General features: G+C 59.9%; 1 protein-coding gene across 6 annotated transcripts in view; it reads left to right on the forward strand.

Moving 5' to 3' along the window:
* Window positions 1–17,826, forward strand: part of HSF1 (heat shock transcription factor 1) — a 68,952-nt gene extending 51,126 nt beyond the window's left edge. For 2 of the 6 annotated variants that reach the window (XM_082308205.1, XM_082308207.1), the window contains 7 exons: window positions 2,047–2,183; window positions 3,607–3,840; window positions 10,858–10,986; window positions 12,810–12,915; window positions 13,093–13,158; window positions 16,042–16,111; window positions 16,997–17,826. In XM_082308205.1, coding sequence (XP_082164331.1) covers window positions 2,047–2,183; window positions 3,607–3,840; window positions 10,858–10,986; window positions 12,810–12,915; window positions 13,093–13,158; window positions 16,042–16,111; window positions 16,997–17,202 — 948 coding nt within the window. In that variant the 3' untranslated portion in view covers window positions 17,203–17,826. The remainder of the gene's footprint in view (window positions 1–2,046; window positions 2,184–3,606; window positions 3,841–10,857; window positions 10,987–12,809; window positions 12,916–13,092; window positions 13,159–16,041; window positions 16,112–16,996) is intronic. The other 4 variants (XM_082308208.1, XM_082308210.1, XM_082308206.1 and 1 more) reach the window with 3 other exon arrangements.
* Window positions 17,827–21,767: the final 3,941 nt, after the last annotated feature.

Here is a 21,767-nt window from a genome sequence, read left to right on the forward strand (position 1 = left end):
AAGGCTTTGCAGCTGGGAACGTAGCTAAGCTTTCATACCGGCTGTTTGTAGCAAAATAAAAGCTGTCCCCAATTCCAAGGTACAATCCTGCCCGTGCTGCCGCGGGGACGTCCCGTTCGCAAGCCGCTGGCTCCTGACGCCCAGCTGCCCTGCTCTGCCAAGGTGATCCTGATGAATTTTTTAGCAGAGCACCAAAATAGCTAAGCGCCATGAAAGAGCTCTCCTGCAGTCAGACCACCCTCCGCGGAAGCTCTCTGTTCCCCTTCCAGCTCCCGTCTAATCCTGTGATCTCTTCTTTAAAAGTGCCTTTATTCCTGCATGCAGCAAATACTTACACAGAACCACCGGGAGCTCTTCCAGGTCCTACCGGATTGTCCCAATTATGGGAAACACAGGTGGTCATCTTTTCTCATGCTTTAGCCTTCATGATTTTCAGCTCGAAACAGAACTGAGAAATGGTAGTTGGGCAATTTTTCAGAGCGAGCTGCCAACAAGTACGCCGGATCTTGACGCTGCCGTAGTCCCTGCTTCGACAGTGAAAAAAAGCCTTGTGTTTTCACAGCAGGACAGCTAACGTGGCGTCAGACCTTAGCGGGGGCGAGGCACGGCCGTGACACAGCTGAGGTCAGTCCTGTGCCGCTCGTCGGGACTTGATCTCACGTCACTGCTGCAAAGCAGCAGCTCGCTCTGTGCCCCCGGCGATTCGGCGCCCGTGTACCTCCTGCCGCGCCGTCGTGCCTTTTTTTGCTCAAGAATGCAACCGCAGGCTCGCAGAAACAACAGGTAGCCCAAAAGTCACGGGCCAGAACAGGGCACGAGCGTGCGTCACAAGGCCAGCGTGCTGTCTGCGCGCTCCTCGGCGCACGTGCCGCGCACAGCTGGCACTTCGGCTTTTACTAAAGGTTCGAATCGGTGGCCGCCTCTTTTATGGATGCGTCGGTGAGCACAGCGCCAGGCAGAAACGCTCCTGCGGACAGGACCGGTCCCTCGCTGGGCGGGCGGCTCGCGCCTGCGGAGGTGGGGATCCAGCCTCTCGAGGCAGAGCCTGCGGGGCATCTCCGCGCGTCCCCGGGTCCCACCCGGCAGGCAGCGAGATGGAATTATTTGTGGTTATTCTTTAGTATTTTTAATTACGAGGGAGCTGAGGGGGCGTATCTGCACTGTGGTCTTGACTGTGCCAAGCGGCGATCGAGAAGGTTAATGCAGTGCTGGTGCAAGCCCAGGTGCAGCGCGCGCAGCACAGGCAAGCGTTAAAGGAGAGACGGTCAGACATTTACCTAAGGTAAGGACGGACCAGGGCTTTCTCCAGCCACCGCTGGGTGTTACCATCCCTGTCCGAAGCGTCGGGAGATCGCTCCGAAGGAGTGAGCGAGATGGTGGATCGGCTCACAGCTAAGCGCAGCCGGGAGAGCTCGAGCAGAATCCCCTACCCTGCCTTCTCCCGTCCTCGTGGTTGTCCGACGCCTGGGTGCGACTTCTAATCTGCGGTTTGCTTTGCGTCCCGGGCTGACAAACGCCGATACACAAAGAGGAAAGGGGATTCGGCGTCACCCACGTGTCTCGATTAATTTGCTCCTTAGCAAGGCTGATACCAAAATGCAAGCATTCCACGTTGCTGTTCCCAGCACGGCAATCTTGTGTAGCTTCCATCTGTGGGTCTCAGTCGTATGAATTTCAGCTTTCATTTAAGAAAAAAAGAATGGAGTTTTAGTGGAAGAGGAAAGCTGAAAATCTGGGCTTCTGAAACCCCAAGTGTTGAATGATCCAGGAAAAGAATCCAATGTTTTTACTTTTTAAATTCCATTATTTCCAAGAAAATGAAGTTTACAGGCAGAAGTCCAATTTTAGGTTTTTTTAGTAGTGCTTCGGGTTGGCAGCAGTGTATTTCTAGGCATTGCGTGGAGCCCCGCGTCGCCTTCGTCCTCGGGTGGGTCAGGACGTCGGGCTGGTCTGCCGCGCCTCCTCCCGCTCCGTCTCCCGCACGCGGGACGGCGTACGGTACGTGCCTGGTGCTTCACGCCGCGAATGCTGTGATTGTCATTTCAGGCTTCTTCCCCAGCATATAGTGGCTCCAACCTCTATTCCCCGGATTCTTCAGCCAACTCCGGTCCCATTATCTCTGACGTGACCGAGCTAGCCCAGTCCAGCCCTTCAGCATCTCCCAGCGGCAGTCTCGATGAAAGGTATGCTGTTCCTCTCGTAAAATCTGAAGCTGTCTGTATGCAGAATGCGTTTCCCCGTGAGCTGAGCAGTCAAACACCGTTATAATATGCCTCTTCTGTTAAAAATCCCCCATGAGCGACCGCTGGAAACGGCGCAGCCCTCGGTACGGGGGACGTTCAGGGTGTTTGAACTCAGTCCTGCTTACCTCGCCTGCCAGGACATTACGGAAAGGTGGACCTGTCCCTCCGGGATAGTCTCGCTCAGGACGCTGCCACCTCAGCAGGTTTTTGGTTGGTTTTGTTCAGCTTTAATTCATGTTTTGCAAACAACGCTCGCTCCTCTGCCTGCCTCGTCTGGCGTGAACCTGTCCGGGGAGGGTCACGGTTTGGTTTCCACAAGGAAGGCATCTGCTCCGTCCTGTGAAATTGCCGACATCCTAGAGCAGGGGTAGCTTTGCCCTGCCCTTACAAACTCGCTGCGCGGAGGAGGAGGTGCAGAAAGCAGCTTCGTTCCCACGTAACGGAGACGAGCAATGAATCGCAGAATACCAGGGTGGAGGGGACCTCGAGGTCTCCACCAGGCAGCAGCGGCTCTCGAAGCTTCTGAGCCTCCCCGGGCAAGAAGGGCCCGTCTTTCCTTAGTACCTTGTGGTCTCCCAACTCCTTTTTTCTTCCTCGTTAATAGGTTATTCCTGGCATCGGCGCTTCCCCTGAGGTGCTGAATCACCCACAAATGCCATTTATTGCCTTAATCCCCTCTGCCAGGAACACTGGCTCTTAAATACAGACCATATGTTTGCCTAATGGCCCTTTTCTCTGTCCTTTTGTGGTCGCTGTCCTTTCCAGTAGGACTAATTGTGCCTCTTCCACCTCAAATCAGTGAGTTTGGGTGGTGAAATTAGGGCTGACCAACGAAGCCATCTTCCCTTCCCATAAACGTAGCGCATCTGAAAACGCCCGGATGGTTGCGTACGGGGAGGGTGATGTCACGGCTGTCTCAGCGGGGACTTTAAAGAAGGGTATATACGCTGTGCTGCTTCTGTACTATTTAGAGTATGTCCACATCAAAAGCTGTATTGTTTTAAACTGTGCCGTTAAGGAAAAATCACACCCTCCTTCCAATAAGTTCACCTACGCAGAGCCGGCGGCACGGCAGGTCCTGGGCTGAGCAGCCTCGCAAACCTTCAGCCACAAGAAATACGCTGAGATTGCAGTAAGAGCGCAAGGCATCGATGCGTCAGGGGAGCTGATTAGGATCAGAATCAGGGAAGAAATAGTTAGGTACGCGTTCAGCCTCATCTTTGTAGCTGGCTCTGGAGGCTTTGTATGTGAAAAGGCAACGGCAGGCACGAGGATTTTTTCCCCCGTTGTGTGGAAGCAGATCTGAGAAACGCAGAATGTGTTCGTCTGAGGTTTTTACCAGTTTTCTTTCTGTTTCTCTCAGGAGTAGTCCTGTGGTCCGTATCAAAGAAGAACCCCCTAGTCCCGCCCGCAGCCCGCAGATAGAGGAGGCCAGCCCCGGCAACCCTCCTGCCGTTGAAACTCCTCTGTCCCCCTCCACGTTCATTGACTCCATCCTGCAGGAGAACGAGCCCAGCACGACGACCGCTGCAGCCGGCGACAGCACCACACAGCCTCAGCCCCAGGAAAAGTGCCTCAGCGTTGCCTGCCTCGACAAGTAAGTGCTGTGCTGCGGCCGGCCCAGCTCAGGTCTTGCTAGCCGGCCCGCCGCTCTGTACTGTTAAGCTTTAAGGATGCCCAGCAACCCGGGCTTCCAGCCAGCCTTGGAAGCAGAGGCGGTCGTTTGTCCAAGGAGCTCACCTCTGGCTCTGACCGCAGCCCTCCCTGCAAGCGCCGGGGGGGAGATCTGGTTCTCCCGTTCCCCTTCTGCTTGGAGCGGCGAGCGTATCCCACCGGAATTAACCCCCTGCGTGCGGGAGCCACGTGGGATGCCAAAATAAGAACGGGTGGACATGCCTGTGCTCAGTGAGGGCTTGTGCAAACTGCCTGCTCCTCCAGCGTAGGAAGGAGCCAGCGTACGATTGGCCTTTTCATCTCAGGCCCAACGCATCCTCGTGGTCGAGAAGCTTCCGCGCTGTATTTGCGGTCCAAAGGCAGCTGACAGGCGCGCGGGGCAGGCGGCTCCCAGTCTTGCTTGCTAAGCTGTGATCCCGCTGGGTTTGCCCGTAGGCGAGACTCGGAACGGCTGCGGGCAGCGTTGCTCCGTGAGCCCGCTCTGACAGCGTGCGCTACGGCACTGCCCCTGCGCCGTCCTCTGCTTTTGCCCGTCCCAGCTGCTCTCCAGATGGATAACGGAGGAAGCTTTGCATCAAACCGCCGTTTGCCCACCTAGTTCTTGACGTGGTGAATCGGTTCTCCCACTCGGCCTCTTTACTCGCCAGGACACGGCTTGCGTCAGACTTAGGCTGGACTCAGTGGGTGGCAGGCTGAAAGCTGAGGGGTCGCTTTTTATTAGGGATCAGATGTGCAGTCTTGTGTCTTTTATCACCACACAGTGCTCACAGGTGCAACTGCAAGTGTTGGGATGAAAAACTAGAAAGTTGTTTGTCTGTATCAAACTGCCAAGAACTTCTCCCTTGACTGTACCGAGCTCAGCCGCTTCTCAGGTCTCGGGCACTTCCCGCTCTCCCTGGGTCCTGGGGAAAAGGGAGTATCGGGATTAAGGTCTTCCCTCTGAAGGCCAGGACAGACTTTGTGTCCTTAAAGTATAAACGCAATTTGGAGGAGGTGCAATTAGTTTCGGGGTCCTGGAAAGCAGCAGAGAGCTCCTTCAGCCAGAAGGCTGCTGTGGACCCGCGCACCCAAGGTGATGAGAGGGTGACGTGCACGTCCCGTCTCATTAATTCTGTTAGCTGTCGCTTTTCAGAGCTGTAGTGGCGTTAGCTCTAGACGGAGAAGGGTCGAAACCTGTGGAAGAAGCCCTCTTCCCTTAAGATTACCCAGCGGGTAGAGAGCCAGCTGCAGGCAGGGTCTGCAGCCTGCGGGCAGCGCAGTGCAGCAGGGTTTGCTGTCTGTACGCCTCCGAGTCCCATAGAGTCAGGAGACGCCCGCTCGCTCCCTCCTCTCGGCCTTGGAGGAGATGTTTGTCTGTTTGTCTGTACCTTCCCCTATTTATAGACCTGTCCAGGGCACCGCAACCCATCTCACTGACAGCAGAGACAGATTTTATTGTGCGGCTCATCGGAAGCTGAAACTGGCCGTTTAAAAGGTAATAAAAATGAACAAAAAAGTGCTGCCGAGAGTGTCTCTGAATTATTAAGGACTCTCGCAGGCCGTGCAGAAGCAGGAAAAGGACAGAAAACATTTCCCCCCCGCCCCTGCGGAGGCTGAGCTCCTCGCCTCCTCTTAGAGAACCCTCTCAAAGAAAGGGCTTGTGCTGCCTCTTCTGCTGGGGCTCTTACGCCCGCGTTTTGCGAGCAACGCTGCGCTTCTCTCGTCTGTTTGCAGTTCCTTTACTCTGAAGGCATTCCAGAGGGAAGGAATCTGGCCAGTCGGGATTCCCAGCCACGCGGTAGTCCTGTATCCGCCTCTCGGCTCCTAGCCTGTTTGTCCCGTGAATTTGTAAAAGAAGAGTTGTAGCGTACTGTGGGCACGCGGCGCTAGGCAGGGCGCAGCCCTTTAACAGGAGACCCGTCCCTGCCCCAGGGGATCTGAAGGCAAAGGGTGAATACTAAAAGGAATCCCCAGCCTCCGCTCTTCTCCGGGTTCGGATGGGGTTAGCGCTGTGCCGCAGCATCTCCGCGCGCAGTTTTGTTCGTTGGGGTTACTGCACTCCGCGTATCCCGTCTTGGCGGAGGAATATAAACTCAGAGAAGGAGGACGGTGTTCCCAGCGTGCCGAGGCCTCGGCTCCTTTCCCAGTGTCACTGGAGCTACTCTGCATCCACTTGAGCAGCAGTCGTAGGTACGTAGGTACGTACGTAGGAATAGCCAGAGCCTGAATCGCTCTGCGGTACTGAGCAGGATGACTTGCTAATGGAAACGCTGGCAATGAGCCGGTTTAGATGGCGGCACGCTGCTCGTCACCTCCCCAGGAGCGTATCCGACCCTGCTGCGGAGCCTTCCCAGCCTTCCCCTGGGGCACGGCCTTTCCGCGTGCCCCGTCCCGCCGTCGGAGCTCACCTCTCGCTGCTCGCTCCTCGGGCTCTGGGGCCAAACCAGCTGCGTGTCGCAGCGCGCCACGCGTGCTGCGCCGGGGACGTGATGCTGTGCGGCGCCCTTTCTCCGAGGCTTCTGTTAAATCCCCGGCAGTCTGCTTGTTGTACGGAGATGCAGCTGGTGAGAGAAGCGTTTGCTGATGGTAGGTGACTTTACAGCGTAGCGGGGTGCCCAAACGCCGCTCGCTCGACCCAGGCACTGACAGCCTGCCGAGGAGTCGCAGCGATACCTGGTTTTCATCACATGAAGCGTGTTTCAGTTGTTCTCATATTTATTGGAGAAGAGCGGCCCGTGAGACTGCAGGTCATGGCATGCAGTGCCTCTTTGTGAGCCTCCCGGGCTCTTATTTCATCTACAAGAGGCCCTTTGTCCTGGGGAATTTCATTTGAAGTGAGAACTACCTCGCCGTGACCAGCAGCGTTCCGGCAGCTGGTGACAGTGCCGAGGTTCGGGCGATAAAAGGGAACGTTTGCCTGGCGACGCTTGGCGGCGTTGCCCCAGCGTTATCCACCCGCCAGCCGGGGACCTGTGCGAGCCGCCTCACAAGAGCCAAAGCCCTCCCCATGCTGAAGAGCGCGGACACCTGCATCATTAACGTTAACGAATGCAATCCCTAGAGCAGCAGGTCACCGCCTGTCTCAAGGGAGCGTTGCGTGCCGGCGCCCTGGGAGAGGCGGCAGCGACCGCGGTCCGGTGTCAGTGCCACCCTGCAGAAGTTCGCATGCGCAGCCCCGCATCAGCAGCCGTTTGTCTTGCCGAGAAGCGTCTAACGGAGCTTGGCTGTGCTGTAGCGAGCCTGTGCTGTCTGCGCTTGCTTTCGCAGGACTGTTTGTTTCCGTGTTCGTTTTTGCGTTGTTCGTTAACAGTTCCGCCAGCCTGAAACCGCTCGCCCGCTTCGAAAGCGCTGCAGTGCCGCGACTGCGGTGCGGCGCATACCACGCCGCATAAAGCGCAGGGGCATGGTGGATTAACCGTTCTTGCCTTCGAACCTAACAAACGCTTCATTCCTGACAGCGCCTGGTTGCGAGTCTTCTGCATCTAGTGTCCTCCTCTGCTTGTATTTTTCCGTTTGACTCGCGCTTCGCAGGTGTCAGAGGTCGCTCGTCTTTGCCCCGGTTCTTCCTCTTCCTCACTTCGCTGCAGATCACAGCAAGGGTTCGCATTTCAACAGCCGCCGTCCCCGAGCGTCGCAGGGCGAGAGAGCAGGGGATCGCCGCACCAAGCAGGGAGCCGTCAGGGCGCTCGAGTCAGCTCTCCTGACGTTACGGGTAGTAGGTCAACGAGGAGAAAGCTCGCTCTCAGAATTGGCACCGAGTGGCAGACTTCTTGGCCAACTCAACGCAGCAACTAAAACCATTGAGTGGCCAGCGGAGGCTAAGCTGCTTCTCATCCTTTTAGGTGGTCTTGGCAGGGACGGGCGGGAAGGCCGCGCTGCTGCCGTCCCTGCTGTACCTGGTTTTGATGAATGGAAACTTCAGCCCTGAGAGCTGCTGGTTTGGGGTCTCTTGCCAGCACAAAATTCGCGCGCCTCGGGAACAAAGCGTTGCACGGGAAAGCGATGGGGGCTCGGGGCTGAAATGACTTCTCTGATGCATTTTCCGTTTTTATGAGCCTGACAGAACAATGAAACTTCCCGCTGCAAACCCGACCGCGCACCAAGATGCCATTCTAATAAAGCTTTTCCGTAATAAAAAACATCCCAGATCCAGGACAAAATCCATCTAGGCCACTATCCTGCCTCCCACAGAAGCCTAGGAAAAACTGTCTGAAGCATTGCCCTTAAATACTTTCAGCTAAGGCTCAGAATAATGCAAAAGACAAATGTAATATGTCTTGAGCTGAAATGCATTGGTGTCTCGCCTCCCCCTCGAGGGTTACGGCGGCGGCGGTCAGTGCAGGAATCGTGGCTTGCTGCTCCGGCGGGCCCCGGGCCCCGCTGTCCTGCACCCCGGGCCCCGCTGTCCTGCACCCCGAGCCCCGCTGTCCTGCACCCCGGGCCCCGCTGTCCTGCACCCCGGGCCCCGCTGTCCTGCACCCCAGGCCCCGCTGTCCTGCACCCCGGGCCCCACTGTCCTGCACCCCGAGCCGCTTCCCAGGTACAGACCCGCAGCAACGCGAGGGCCTGGAGAGAGCGCAGGGCCCAGGGGACTGCTTCTTCCCTGCATAAACGTGATAATCCTTGCCAAGCTGCTCGGTCTTGCTTTTAGAAAATGGGACGTTTGAAAAGGAAAGCAACACAGGGAAGAAAAACAGCTCTGTGCATCTTCAGTGCTTGAGGTTCGGGGGACCGGGAGTTGCCTGTCACCTAGAAGGGTCTGGTGCCCGGTCAGTTGTTTCTGGAGACAGCCAGCAGCCGGTACTTGGTGGGGTGAAGGATCGGAAGGGCCGAGCAGCTCTGCCGGGGAGGGGGCCAGGCTGGCGAGGCTGGGAGCCGCTCCCTGCGGAAGCACTGAGGGAGACCCGAGAACCGCGCGCTGGAGCTCCGGAGCTCCGCGGGAGCTCCAGGTCCTTCCTGGGAAGGGGGTTCTCCTCCTGGCCGTGGCGTGAGCGGTGGTGCTGGGCTTGCAGGCGTTGCCATAACGCACGTGCAGGGGCAGCAGCGGGCAGCGCTGGAGGCGTCGCGGGGGACTGGCAGATGGAGTTCTCTCATCAGCGTCCATACCAAAACGTGCCTTTTCCCCAGTAAAAAGCTGCTGCCCCTGACTGCCAGCTCAACTGGTTCCCAGTGGAGGGAGAGGCAGGTTGCATGCTTTCTGCTGCCTCCGTCCGTCATGACAAGGATTGCACGGTCGGGGTTTCCCTGGCAGTGGGTTTGGCACAGCGTGCCCTGGCTCGCTCGCCCAGCGCGCAGGGCCACCGTGGCATCGATGTGAAACATCTTTCTGCTGGGGATGGGAGGCAGACCCATGGAGAGGGTGGGATCCCCCACGGAGAGCAGATCTGTTGAGTAAAAAGGTGCTGGTTTTACATAGCTACTTCTCAGGCTGTAAACCAGCCCACACAGAGCGAGCCCACACCGCGCGGGCTGACTTTCATCACTTCATCAGACGGAAACTCCGACGGCGAGGGTCTCGCGAGAGCCCGTGCGCCGCGGGGCCGCCCCGGGAGCCGAGGAAGCGGCGCTGGAGCGAGGCGCGCTGCGTAGCCGGGGTTTGGTATTCTTGCGAGGGGGTCGGCAGCCAGGCAGCGGAGCGAGAGCCGCGAAGATGCACCGAGCATGGGGATGGTCGGTGCGACAGGGAAGGCAGAGCCAGGGCGTGCCCTTAGGACAGGGCTCTTCTTCACCTCCAAAATCTTTCCAGCCCCGCTTTCCCTGCACATCCACGGACCTGGGAACAGGCAAAGCTCTTCTGTGCCAGCGTCACCAATCCTGCGTCCGTCACATTTCCCGGGGATTCTGCCCTGAGTTTGCGGGGCCTGATGCAGGTTACCTGGGACACAGCGATGCGGTGGGACCCTTGTGTCGGAGCTCCCCGTCTCTTCCCCCAGTGCTGCGGGGGTGGCAGACGCTGGCTCCTCCGTTCCCAGAAAGCGTGCCCCGCTCTCCTGTGGGCTGCAGGCGTCGGGAAGGCCTTTTGCTGGAGTATCAGCTTGGAAGAGAAGGTGTAGATGTCTCGGCACTGGAGGTGGTCTCCTCGCCTTCAGAGCCTGGCCCGGCTCAGGGGAACGGAGAGCTCCTGGCCTCCCTCCTTGGCGCGCTTGGCTCAGGATGCTCCTTGGGGGCTGTCGGGCTTTAGGGACCCGTGCACAGACCTTACGGAGCCCGCAGCCACCTCTTATCTCTCCTGGAGACACTGGTTCCTCTTGCTTCAACTCACAACGCGCTTGGAAAGTTAAGGAAAACTGTATTGCTCCAGAGAATCGCACTCCTTCTCTCTTCCCTGCTCTGGGAGCGTTTTTGGATGGCAAAGCTAGCTTGGCGTCGGGTGTAGCTCGGCGCAGCGGAGCGGGACCTGCGGGGAGAGTCACCTGCCAGCGGCGCTGGGAGCCAGACAGCAGCTGCCGATTTCCAGTTCAGCATGGAAAGCAGTGGTTCGGGGGCCCCTTCTCTCCTTCCGCAAAGAGGCAGGAGGCTTCGAAGGTCTGGAGTTTGTTAGCGGTCTGATCCCAGCGTCGCTTTTTGCGTGATCTGGATCATCCCCCTGCTTGGACTCCATCCCCGCAGGGGGGGAAGGCCCAGCTCGCCACAGGTGGGCTTTCTAATGACACCTTGGCTGGGACTGGTCCTTTCCACGCTGGATGTTCCTCATCGTGGGATTGCTGGAAGTACAGTAAATCCATCAGAGCCTTTCAGGTGGACTTCGGACTTCGGAAGTCATTTAAAAGCACAAACTTGGATAAGTAATTTATTTGCAGTGTGTTCGTGGATCTTAGTTCTAAAAAAGATCTCTGCAGCTCCCGCTTGCACGCACGGGAGAGGTAAGGCAGGAACGTGTTCATGGGCTGCGTCTGCAGCCGGCTTTCCTGCGGCCCCAAGCACAGCGTTCCCAGAATGAGGATATTTGTTGTTCTGGCAGGATGCTGGTTTCTGCTGCTGGGCTTTCCGAGCCACGACGTGACCTTGCAGCCTCTGTTCGTTTTCTGCAGCGACGACAAAATAGACTGGATTTTGTAATCTTCGTGGTGCTGCTGCAGGATGAGAGAAGGTAAAAGCTCTGGAGCGGCAAGCCGGGGAGGTTCACGCGAGGTCCGGGGCTGGCCAGGCTCCCAAAGGGATCGCGGCAGCCGCGCTCCCCTGCGGGATGCCGTGGCGGTGGTAGTTGTGGACAAACTCCACAGCAGGTACAGACCCTCCAAGAAGAGAAGCAGCTTCCTGGCGTTTTCTCAAATTCACCCACCAAAAACTGCAGCTTCGCTGTTTGCCCTGCGCTTGTGCGCGTCTGCCCGCGCCTCTCTGACATCTTCCTCTTCGCCTGCCACTTCGGGGTCTCCCTGTGCAGGACCTACACCGCTGGTCCCTCCCGAGCACCTCCGGTAGCCAAAAAGAGCCTTTCCAGGACGGAGAACGTGGTGGATCGAACACGAGGCCACGCCAGAACTGACAGCCGTGCCATAAACTGACCCTGCCGCTGCCAACGTTGCCAAATTCGGGGCCTTTTCATGGGTCAGACCCCGGGCTACTGACAAACATGACTGGTTTTCCCATGAGTGCCCTTCGAGAGCCTTGTAGGCTTCTCGGTAGCACCTTGAGGTTTAGGTCATCCGCTTTTCTTCTGTTATTCTGAAGCATCGCGGACATAAACACCACGAGCACCGTGGAGCCAGAGAGTAAGAGGGTGCGGGGTCGGTTCCCCGCCTCACCACCACCTCTGCAGCCCTTGCTGGGCTTCCGTGGTCCAGGCGACGACCGCTCGCTGGAGCTCGCTCCCGCAGCCCTAGGTTAAGTCCGTTCAAAGCAATCTTTGCCAGGATTGCTCACGCTCCACCATGCGGCTTGGTCTGCAAAGTTATCCCAGAGCTCTGTAGCAGGGAACGAGCCGTGTCCTCGGAGCTGGCCTGGTTTGTCTTACGGCCTGGCTTGGGGGGTTGGCCCCGCAGTGCCGTCCATCCCGGCACGGTGTCCGGTCTCCGGGTGGCTGCAGAGGGAGCCTGGCTTTGACACGATACCAGCTTTCAGCGGCAGAGTTAGCTGAGATGAACTACGCTGTTCATCCTCATTCTGGACCTGCTGCGTGCCGGCAAGGGAGCTGTGATGTACGTGGGAGCTTGGCGCGGCTCCGCCCCGTGCCGCGCCACGGAGGCTGCGCTCTCCGGTGCTGCCAGCCGCCGCGCAGGGACGCGCGCAGGCCAGGGTGCAGGGGGAAGGTTTGTTTCCCCAGGTACACGGACCCAGCTTTACTTCTCCCCGTTGTTACTAGAAACTGCATCTCCCAATGAACAAACCGTGTTTTCCCCGTTGCCCGTTCAGATGTGAAGGGTTTTTCTGGCCGGCACTGGTCCCTCTGAAACTTTCCCCCCAAAGCAAGTTGCTGCAGGGAAGGAGGTTTGGTACCCTTGCTTTGTCACGTATCCGCAGCCGGGATGTGACGAGCAGAGGCAGTCCTTGCGTTTGGACTGAGAAAGGCTCCAACGCTACTGACTGTAAAGGCGCAGCTGCGGCGAGATCCCTGCCAGCCCACGGCGGCTGGCGCTTGCCAAGCCCCCTAAGCACAGAGCCTAAATGGCTTGCAGAAATCCCGGGGTTCGTAGGAGATTCCCCGTGTCTCCTTCGCCTGGGTTGCTCAGCCTGGGACGAGCCCTGCGGTGTCTCCAGGCTCGGGGCAGAGCGGGGAGCGCGCCGTGCGGCGTCGGAGCAGAAGAGCTGAGCTCGCTGGCAGCCGGTGCCTGCGCAGAGCCAGGAATCCCAGCCCCGCTCTGCGGCTGGGGCTGCCGGGGGGTTGCGGTCCTTGGGTGGGTAAAGTCCCCTTAGCAGCCCAGGACCCGGGAGAGGCTTCTCGGCGTTGATCGCCTGCGCTCCTCTTTTGCACAGGAATGAACTCAATGACCACCTGGACACCATCGATTCCAACCTGGATAACCTTCAGACGATGCTGACCACGCACGGCTTCAGCGTAGACACGAGCGCGCTATTAGACGTGAGTATCTGCTCCTCCTGCCTCTCCTTCCAGGAGCCGGGCCCCAGCTGCGTCTCGCGGTACCATGTGCGTGTGGCTTGCAGTGGCAGATGGACCACGGTAGCTTCAACCATGAATTTCCACAGCACGCCTGGGTTTGCTTTCTTTCCCTACACTAATCATTCTTTCCTTTGGCAGCTGTTTAGCCCTTCAATGACGGTTACAGACATGAACCTTCCCGACCTGGACAGCAGCCTTGCCAGTGTGAGTAGCTGTTAAAAATCCCTCCATGCACACGCAGCTGCCAGAATGAAGTGTGTCCTGCTGTTCTGCAGCAGCCTCTCCGGGTGATTAAGGGAAGGCTCTGACAGGCTCTGAAGAGCGGCCAGGCCGGCCCCAGCCCGGAGGGAGGGGATGTGGGAGAGAGGAGGAACGCGGAGCCCTGTGCAGGCCTGGGGAGCCGCCGGGGGGAAATAATTCAATTAGCACTGCGGCTTTCCCCGAGCAGCTCATACGGCGAGCAGGGCTACTTCATCAGTCATACTCGGTTAATTAGGTGCTGAGACTTCCATCTCTCATGTGAGCTCTGCCCCCTGAACGTGGAAGTGCACCGAAGCCTGGAGAGCTGCATGTGGTTTCCATAAACCCTCCTTTGACTTTCTTAAATTGTCAGGAGGTTTTCTCAAGGCAAGCTCCATCCAGAGCTGCGTTGTTTATTTTATTTACTTGCGTATCATCAGCGCCGAACGCCGTGCGAGGCACTAATACAGACTCTCCTTGCAAGAGCCGGTGTTGCCTGATGCAATTATTTTTGCGTTAGATAACGATGATTAGTCAAACACGGCACTTCGTGGCTGCGCTGAGAAAGCGCTTGGAGCAGCAGGGTGGAAGTTACGGTCAAAACCGGAGCGTCCGGACCCTCGGAGCAGCCTGATGACTGGAGCGCTGCCGGGCTGGGGCAGAGCCAGGCCCTTCTCCCCGCGCCGGCACAGCTCCGCGCGCGCTCCGGCTGCAGGGCTGCGGCGCTGGCCTGTCCCTGCCCCGGGACGTGTGTCGGTATTTGCACGAAACGGAACAGCTCTGTGAGAAAAACCGAGAGGGAGACCAAGATAAACACGGGCTTGGCTGCGGCCACGCGTGCGGGAGAGCGCGTCTGGTCCAGACCAACCAAGCGGGGGGCTCCTGGTCCAGTTGACAGAGCGAGCGGGAGACCCTCAGCTACCCTCTAACCCCTTCTTCCCCCCGCTGCTTCTTTTTTTTAATCTGAAAAGGCACAAAGGGATCTTGTGGTTTTTCCCCCAGTGCAGAACAGGAAACGTCTTGAAAGTTTCTGCAAAGCAGGGAAGCCCCAGCGTCGTCTCCTTGCTGGGCCCAGAGCGATGCAAGGGGGGCTCCTGGGCGGCTGCGAAGGGGGCGTTAGCGCCGGCGGTGCGGAGCAGCGAGGGCACAGGCAGCGCCGTGCCCCTCTCCGAAGTGAACCCGTAGGGACCCCGTGGCTTTTCCCTAAGGAAAACCATTCCCACGAGCTCTTTTGGGGTGCCCCTTCCCCTGCGCTAGAGGTGCGGGGTAAAATACAGAACAGGAGTTCCCAGTTCGTAATTCTGCAGCGTCTCTGGCGCCTGGCTCTCGCTGGACATTTCCCTGCCTTTCTGCTTCCTCCTCCTGCCCGGCGGTGCGACGCAGGCGCCCGGTGGCCAGCCGCCTCCTGGGGATATTTGCAGGGAAAAAGGGAAGCGCGACGGTGCAGGGTAGCGTTTGACACCGGCGCAGGCAAATACCCACCCCTCCGTTGTTCACCCAGGTTTCCCACTGCTCCGAGCTGCTGCAGCGGCTGGGGCAGGCAGAGCAGGACAAGGGATTAGCGGGATTTGGGAGAAGACCGTGAACAGTGAAGATTCAGTAATTCAGAAATTAATTCTTTCATGTCGTTGAGCTGAGAGTGGAAAATCTGGAAGCGGGATTTGCTAAAGGAGTCTTAAGTGGCGTCCTTTGAAATTCGTAGCGTAGCTCTCCAGCTCGGGTGGTGTTTGGATCCAGGTCGCTTGTGTATTGTTTTTCTCTCCTCTCTCGCGTTGGGAGGCGTGTTTCCTTGGGCTTTGTCTTCACCCAGCCTTCCCACTACGAAAATCCCTGTAGGTTGAGCTGCGGGGTTCCCAAATTGCGGCCAGACGGTCCGTGAAGACCCGTGTCCTCACACGTGGCCTGCTTTTACCTAGTGCCGGTTGCTCAGCGGTAGCAAAAACTTCTGGCTACGCATTTAAAGACTTGCTAAGGACCTTTCCGTGGCAGCAGAATGAGCAGCCGCGGGGTTATTAGCTGAGTAAATCCGGAGAGGGGAAGCGATCCCGCAGGAGAGTCCCCGCTCAAGCCGCCTCCTCCCAGTGGCACCGGTGGAGGATCCTGCTCGGCGGTCTGGGATTAGCAGGCTCGGCGCCGGGTTCCCCAGACGGCGTTCGCTCTGCGGGCTGGCAGGGCTTCCCTCCTGACTTCGCACCGAGCGGAGCTCCTCGGGCGGGCAGAGCGGTTCCTCCCGCTTCCAAAGTTTTCTCCCTTTTAACGCGTCGCTTCGCAGCCTTTCCAGCACAGTCGTGCCCGTGGGACGGGGGTGTGAAACGGGCTCGTGTCCTCGGCCGCAGCCCGGCTCACGCTGGCAGCTTGCCGGGACCCGCAGCTCTCAGGTGCTTTAGTTGCAAGAAGACTTTCAATAACTAAAAATAAATTAATAAAATAAAATAGCTCATTACAACCATGTCGTGAAGGCTTTCCCTGGGATTTTAGATCCCGAGATGCAGAAAAGCTTCCCGCTGTGATCAAAGGGAGCGCTGCGGAGCAGGACCTTTGCGGGCAGGAGAGAGGATCCGTGAAGCCAGGTTTGGCCGGGGGGTCGGGTGCTGCCTGGACCGGCCACGTTTGCGACCTGGGAGCTGGAGCGCTCCGCGCAGGCTGCGTCCGCGTCCGTGCGGGCCGCTGACAACCTTGCAAACCTCTGAGGATGTCTGCCTCTGCCGCAGAGCGGCTCCGGGACTGTAAATCGTGGCTTTCTTCGTGCAGTGCATGTGCTGGGTCAGTCCCGAGCCGGGCACAGAGAGGACCCGCGCGCGTCCGGCCCGTGCGATGCGCTTACCCGCCCAACCTTTCTCCCTGCAGATTCAGGATCTCCTTTCATCCCAGGAACAGCAGAAACCTACTGAGACAGAGGCCAGCACAGCGGACACAGGTACCAGGCAGCCGGCTCGGCGGTTAGCGACCCCGTAGCATGAGAATTGAGGCCGTGGCAACGTCATTTCTCCTCCCAAAAAGCGTATTTGGCTGGGAGAGATGAGGCTGTCGAACACGGGAAAGAGAAAGCGTGGAGGGGGATCTCAGCGATAGGTACAAATCCCTGGGGGAGGGAATGAAGCGGAGGGAGCCAGGCTCTCAGTGGTGTCCAGGGACAGGGCAAGAGGCCACGGCGCCAACCGAAACACCTGAAATTCCGTCAGAACGCAAGAAAGCGCTTTTTTACTGTGAGGGCGGTCAAGCTCCGTCTCCGGCTGTGCCGGGAGGCTGGGGGGCCTCCACCCTTGGAGATGCTCAGGGTCCCGGGCAGCCTGCTCCAGCTGGCCCTGCCCGAGCAGGGAGCAGACCGGGCGCGCTCGAGGTCCCTGCCGTCCCCGGCCCTCGTGCGATTTCCGTCTGCGCGGTATCGCGTGCGCAGCCGGGGTGCTGCTCTTCCTCCACGGCAGCAGCCCCAGCGCCCGGCCGTGGGCTGGGCGCCTCGCAGCCTGCTCAGGGCGCTCTCCCTCTGCTGTCGGCGCGTCCACGGAGGCCCAGAAAAGCCCCCGCTCCCTCCCTGCGTGTCCCAGAGCGCGGGCTGGAGCCCCGCTGCCGTCAAATTCTTCCTCCTCGCTGATGTGCCGAAAGGCCTCGCCCAAGTCCCGGTGTCTCATCGCTTCAGTGGCGAGGAGCAAGTAGCGGGGAAGCAGGCGATGTTGGCGGTTTCCAGAGCGAAACCTCGTCGCCCTCCTTCCTCTGGCCGGCGTTGGGCGAGCTGGCCCTGCTCCCCAGCCCGGCTGCCCTCCTCCCGAAAGCTGCTACCCCCGTGGCACCTCTCTCTTTGCAGGAAAGCAGCTGGTGCACTACACGGCCCAGCCCCTCTTCCTGGTGGACTCGAGCGCTGTCGACATGGGGAGTGGAGACCTGCCCATCTTCTTTGAGCTGGGGGAAGGGCCGTATTTCACGGACGGAGACGAGTACTCGGAAGATCCCACCATCTCCCTCTTGTCGGGGACTGAGCAGTCCAAACCCAAGGACCCTGCGATATCCTAAGGCCCAGGGCAAGGTGAAAGAGAGGAAGAGAAAGAATGCGCACTAAAGGGAAATCCAGCCGTCAGCCTCCTCGCTTTGCACAGACATTGAAAGCTCTAAACACCCTCTGGTTCATGTTCGCTTCCCCCGGCACTGTGAGGATTTCATTTGTGTGTGTGCTTAATGAGGTGTTTTGAAATCTGCTTTAGATTCTAGCCACCCAGCGCTCCTCCAGTTTGGCGGCCGTCGGGGGGCCGAGCCGTGCAAGAGCCCCGCCGTCGCGCCGTCGTCGCCCGACCTGCCGCCGAGGCTCGGACGGGCACCGCCGCGGCTCCGGCGAGCGGGCGGGAGAGCCCGGCCGGCCGCAGAACAGCCGGCCGCTACGCGACGTTCGCGTTTCGTTTCGCGCCCCGGCCGAGGGCGGCAGCCGTGCCCCCCACCGGGCGCCGGCGGGGGCACGGCCGCGGGGCGCTCCTCCCGGCCGGGAAGCGGGGCGCTCGCCGGGTGTGCAGGCAGGGTAGCTTTTCTGAGGAAGGGAGTTCCCCCTCCGCCCCTGTCCCCTTCCCTCCTCGCCCCCGGAGAGGCGGATGCGATGGTTTTTAAAAGAGAAATAAAAGTTTGCCGATCTGGCGCCGGTGGGTTGGATCCCGTTGTGGTCTCTGCCTTGCGGTCTGATCCCCAGGGGTCTCCGTGTGCGCGGGTGCCCCGGGGCGCCCCGAAGCCCAGCTTTATCTTCTCTTTTTATTTCCTCTTGCTCTGTGTGTTTCTTTTTGTTTGTTCCTTTGGTTTTGTTTTCCTTTTGCTTAGCAGTTAAAATTTGTACATTTACACTTCAGATTGTTAATAGTAAAAACTGTATTTTGAATTTTTACATGAGAGAAGAAGAACCCACTTCTATCTATATAAATATAAATATCTCTCTATATATATACATACAAATATATATAAAACAAATGGTCTGTCACCTGGTGGCTTTTCTATGGTTGAAAGCTTTATTTTTGTCATCTCTTTGGGAAGCGGATGGGATAAAGGCCCAGGAATTGCCCTTCGCGCCCCTGGACACCCCGCGCTGCGGGGCGAGGATCCCGGTGCCGGTGCCTGCTCCGGCGTCGGCCGTGCGGGAGCCGGCGGTGCTCCCGTGCTTCTCCCGCGGCAGCCAACACCGTGTGCGTGCGGGCGTTTGAATCCCGTGCTGCGGCTCCCGTGCCTGAATCCCGGGCTGGGCTCCGGGGCTGAGTTTTCCAGGACGTTTCAGAGGTGGAGACCAGCGGAGCCCGCGCTGATGCGCCGGAGGTGTGGTGGACGCTGTGCACGCCTTTAGGGGTGCTTTTTTTTTTTTTTAATAAGAACAATAAAAAATTCTTTGTTGTTACATTCAGAGCATTCAAACCTCCCTCCGTCCCGCTCTCCTCCGCCCTGGGGCGGTCACACGTGCTGCTTGGGCACCTCGAAGGCACGGAGGCCTCTTGGCGTTGGGGTTCGACCGTAGCTGTGCTCCAGGTGAGGACGGATGCAGGTTGGACGTCGGGAGAAGCCGGTGCCCACCGCAGCGCCGCCTCTGCCGCGCGGGCTCGGTCTCCGAGGGCAGCAGTGGCAGCGTCCAGGAGCCCGTCTGGCCGAGATCCGTCGCGGGTTCCTGCCCTCCCCACCGAGACAAGAAGTCACGCTGGGCCAACCGGTCACCGCGACTTTGTCTGAAATGCCGTGGCTCACGTCTGGAACCCCCTGCCTGCCCGGGGGCCGGGGGCCGGGCGTGCCGAGTCCCACGGGGGTCACGCACAGCTGGAACGCGCCATCGGGGAGCTGGCGTGGGCGGTGCAGAGCCCCAACCACAGCTCGTAGGTGAGGTCCCCGCTGTCCCTCACGCGGCAGATTTGGGGCCGAGTTCTTGCTTCTGACCCTTCTGCTTCTGGGGGTCTGGTCCAGGGACAGGGATACGATGATGTGTCGTGGGGTCAGCGTATCTTGACGCGCTGTCGTGTCCAATTTAGTCGGGTTACTTGTTTGTGCCGTTGAGCATCTCCCGTCCACGTGAATGTGCTGCCTGCTCCAGGGCCGTCACGGTGACCCGCTCTGCCGTTACCCTTTGAGCTGTGGGGCAGGGATGTCCCTGCCCAGCAGCGTCGATCCCGTGGGGCGGGGGGCATTCGGCACCGGTCCCCCTCTCCAGCTCGGCCTGGCCTGGCTTGGCCTGCTCAGAGGTGGTGTCCCCTCCGAACGGTGGTGGCCTGTCCTGTGTTCAGGCCCACGGGGGAGAGGGGACACCTCCCGCTCCCGCAGCCGCTGTGCCAGCCCCCGGGACACCCATCTCCCTCGTTCCCTCCCGGACGTTCATGCCAGATGTTTGCCCTTGCTCCTCTTCACCGTCAGCGCTTGAAATGGCTCCGCTTCCAACTTTCTCCAAGTTCTGCCTTGGGGTTTGGTTTGTCGGTCGTTTCCCCAAGGTTGTCCACCCCTCACGACCGAACTTCTCACCCCGTGGACGTCTGCTCTGCCCACGCAGGGTTCATCTTCCGGAGCAAGAGCTGTGCCAGGAGATGGGAATCACTATGTCGGGAGGAGGATGTCGTGGTCGAGACGAGACCCCTGCGTGCGTTTCCCCAAACTCCCGTGATTTGCGGGGCTGTGGTGCCGTGAGCTCAGCCCGTGTTGTGGCCGAGGGCCCCGGCCCCATGGCCCTGCCGCCCTTCGCCGCCGCGGTGACAGAGGGACGACGTGCGAGGACCCCTCAGCTCTGCCTGGCAGGATCAACGCCCGTTTCTGCAGCGTGCGGGAGTGCTCGATCAAGTCATGCGTCTGGTGATGAGCAGACCGCAACTTCCCTCGGCGGCCCAGGTGTAATTAAGCAACCAGAAACGGGCTGGGTGACAGCGTCCGTGCGGAGCTGTGCCCTGCAAGGACCCGGGGCTCAGCCCACGCTACGCGGCGTTACCATGTGTGGTCGCGCCGATGGACGGAGCAGGGACGCTGAGGGAGCCGCGGTGACGGCAGCCGTGCGGTCAGCGGGCTGCCAGGGATGGGGAAGTGGACGATCCCGCGGGATGGAGGACACCTGGGCGCGGGACGGAGCGCGCGGCAGGGCCAGCCGCACAAGCCGCTCTGCACGGGCACGTGGCGAGAAGGACGAGGGAGCATCGTGCCCTGCCTTCGGGATCGATGCGGCGGCTGGGAACGATCCTGTTCCTTGAGAAGGTCGTTATAAACACGGAGAAAGCATAGGAGCCAACAAAACTCCTGCCCGCTGCGGGGTAACGCTTCCCAGCGAGGGGCTGCCCCGTCTGCGCGCGGGATCGCGAGGGCGGCAGCGCTCACGCCTGCGCCGGGAGGTCGGGGCAGGAACCGGTAGCTGGAAGCTGAAGACAGCCAAGTTCAACATGGGAAATCGGGTTTCCAACGCCGCGGTGTTTGACTCCTGGAGTGATGGATCCACCCTCCCCTGACGCCGTCGGCCCGGCCCGGCTGCCTTTCTGGCGGGAGCTTTGGCTTGACATGGATTACTGCCCTCCCCTCGGACGCTGCCCGAGGGTGCCTGGCTGACGGCTCCATGCTCCCCGCTCTCTCCAGACCGGGCATTTCCCAGGTGTCCTGAGCGTCGCTTCAGCGGGACCGGCTCGAGGTGGCCCTTGTGCAGCTCCCGGCGCCGCTGCGGCAGGGGGGACATGGTTGGGAGCAGGGTGGTCTGCGGTCGCGACGCGTGGATGGCCGCAGCACGCGATGCCGTGCACGGCACTTGGCGGTTTTGGGGTTTTCCCCATCTTGTACCGCGGGCAGGGTCCTTCTGTGCAGCCTGGTGCGGCGGCGGGTGCCCGCAGCTGGGGGTTTCATTCACGCTGGAGCTGGCAGTCGGCTGGAGCGGGAGATGCTGGGCTGGCACCCACCTGGGCGGGCTCTGCTCCGGGCTGGGTGCCGGGTGCTGCCGGGGGCAGAGGGCAGTGCAAAGGGGCAGGAAGCCTTTGGGCAGATCCCAGCGGTGCCACTGCGCTTGGGGGGGGCAACATCTGGGGTAAAGCTCTTCCCTCCCATAGCCCCGCTCCCCTCGGGACGGGGGGGTCACGGTGCTGCCGCCGCGGCCGCATGGTGCGGAGGGGGGCTGGGGGCAGCGGCTCCGGGGCTGGGGGTCCCCCGCGTGCTGCGGGAAGCCCCTCGCTCCAGGCGGGCCGTAATGAGCCAGCTAATCGTGTGTGACGCGGGCGGCCAGCTCGCATGATCTCATCCCGGCTAATGAGGTAAATGTCTGGCGGGGCTGAGCACCGCCACTGGAAACTTCCCCCCATAATTCACCACCCGCCGCCAAAGACGCCTGCGTTCCCCCCCGCGCCCGCTCCGGCCCACAGTAACCGCAGCGGATGGGGACACTGATGAGGTGCAGGGGGACGGGGCCCCTCGCGCTGCCGCTGCAGGGCCGCCCCGATGAACCGCACTCGGCCCTGGGGCGACCGGCCAGGAGAGGGTCCCATAGAGGGGCTGCCACACGGCAATGGGGCTGGGGGTACCGGCGGTGGAGGGGCCCTGCCGGGCTGCTCAGTGACCCCCCCAGGGACCCCTGCACGGAGCCCTGTGGGGTCCCCAGGGTCCTTCAGGTGATT

This window comes from Platalea leucorodia, assembly GCF_965183815.1.
Source record: "Platalea leucorodia genome assembly, chromosome: 1".
NCBI lineage: Eukaryota > Metazoa > Chordata > Aves > Pelecaniformes > Threskiornithidae > Platalea > Platalea leucorodia.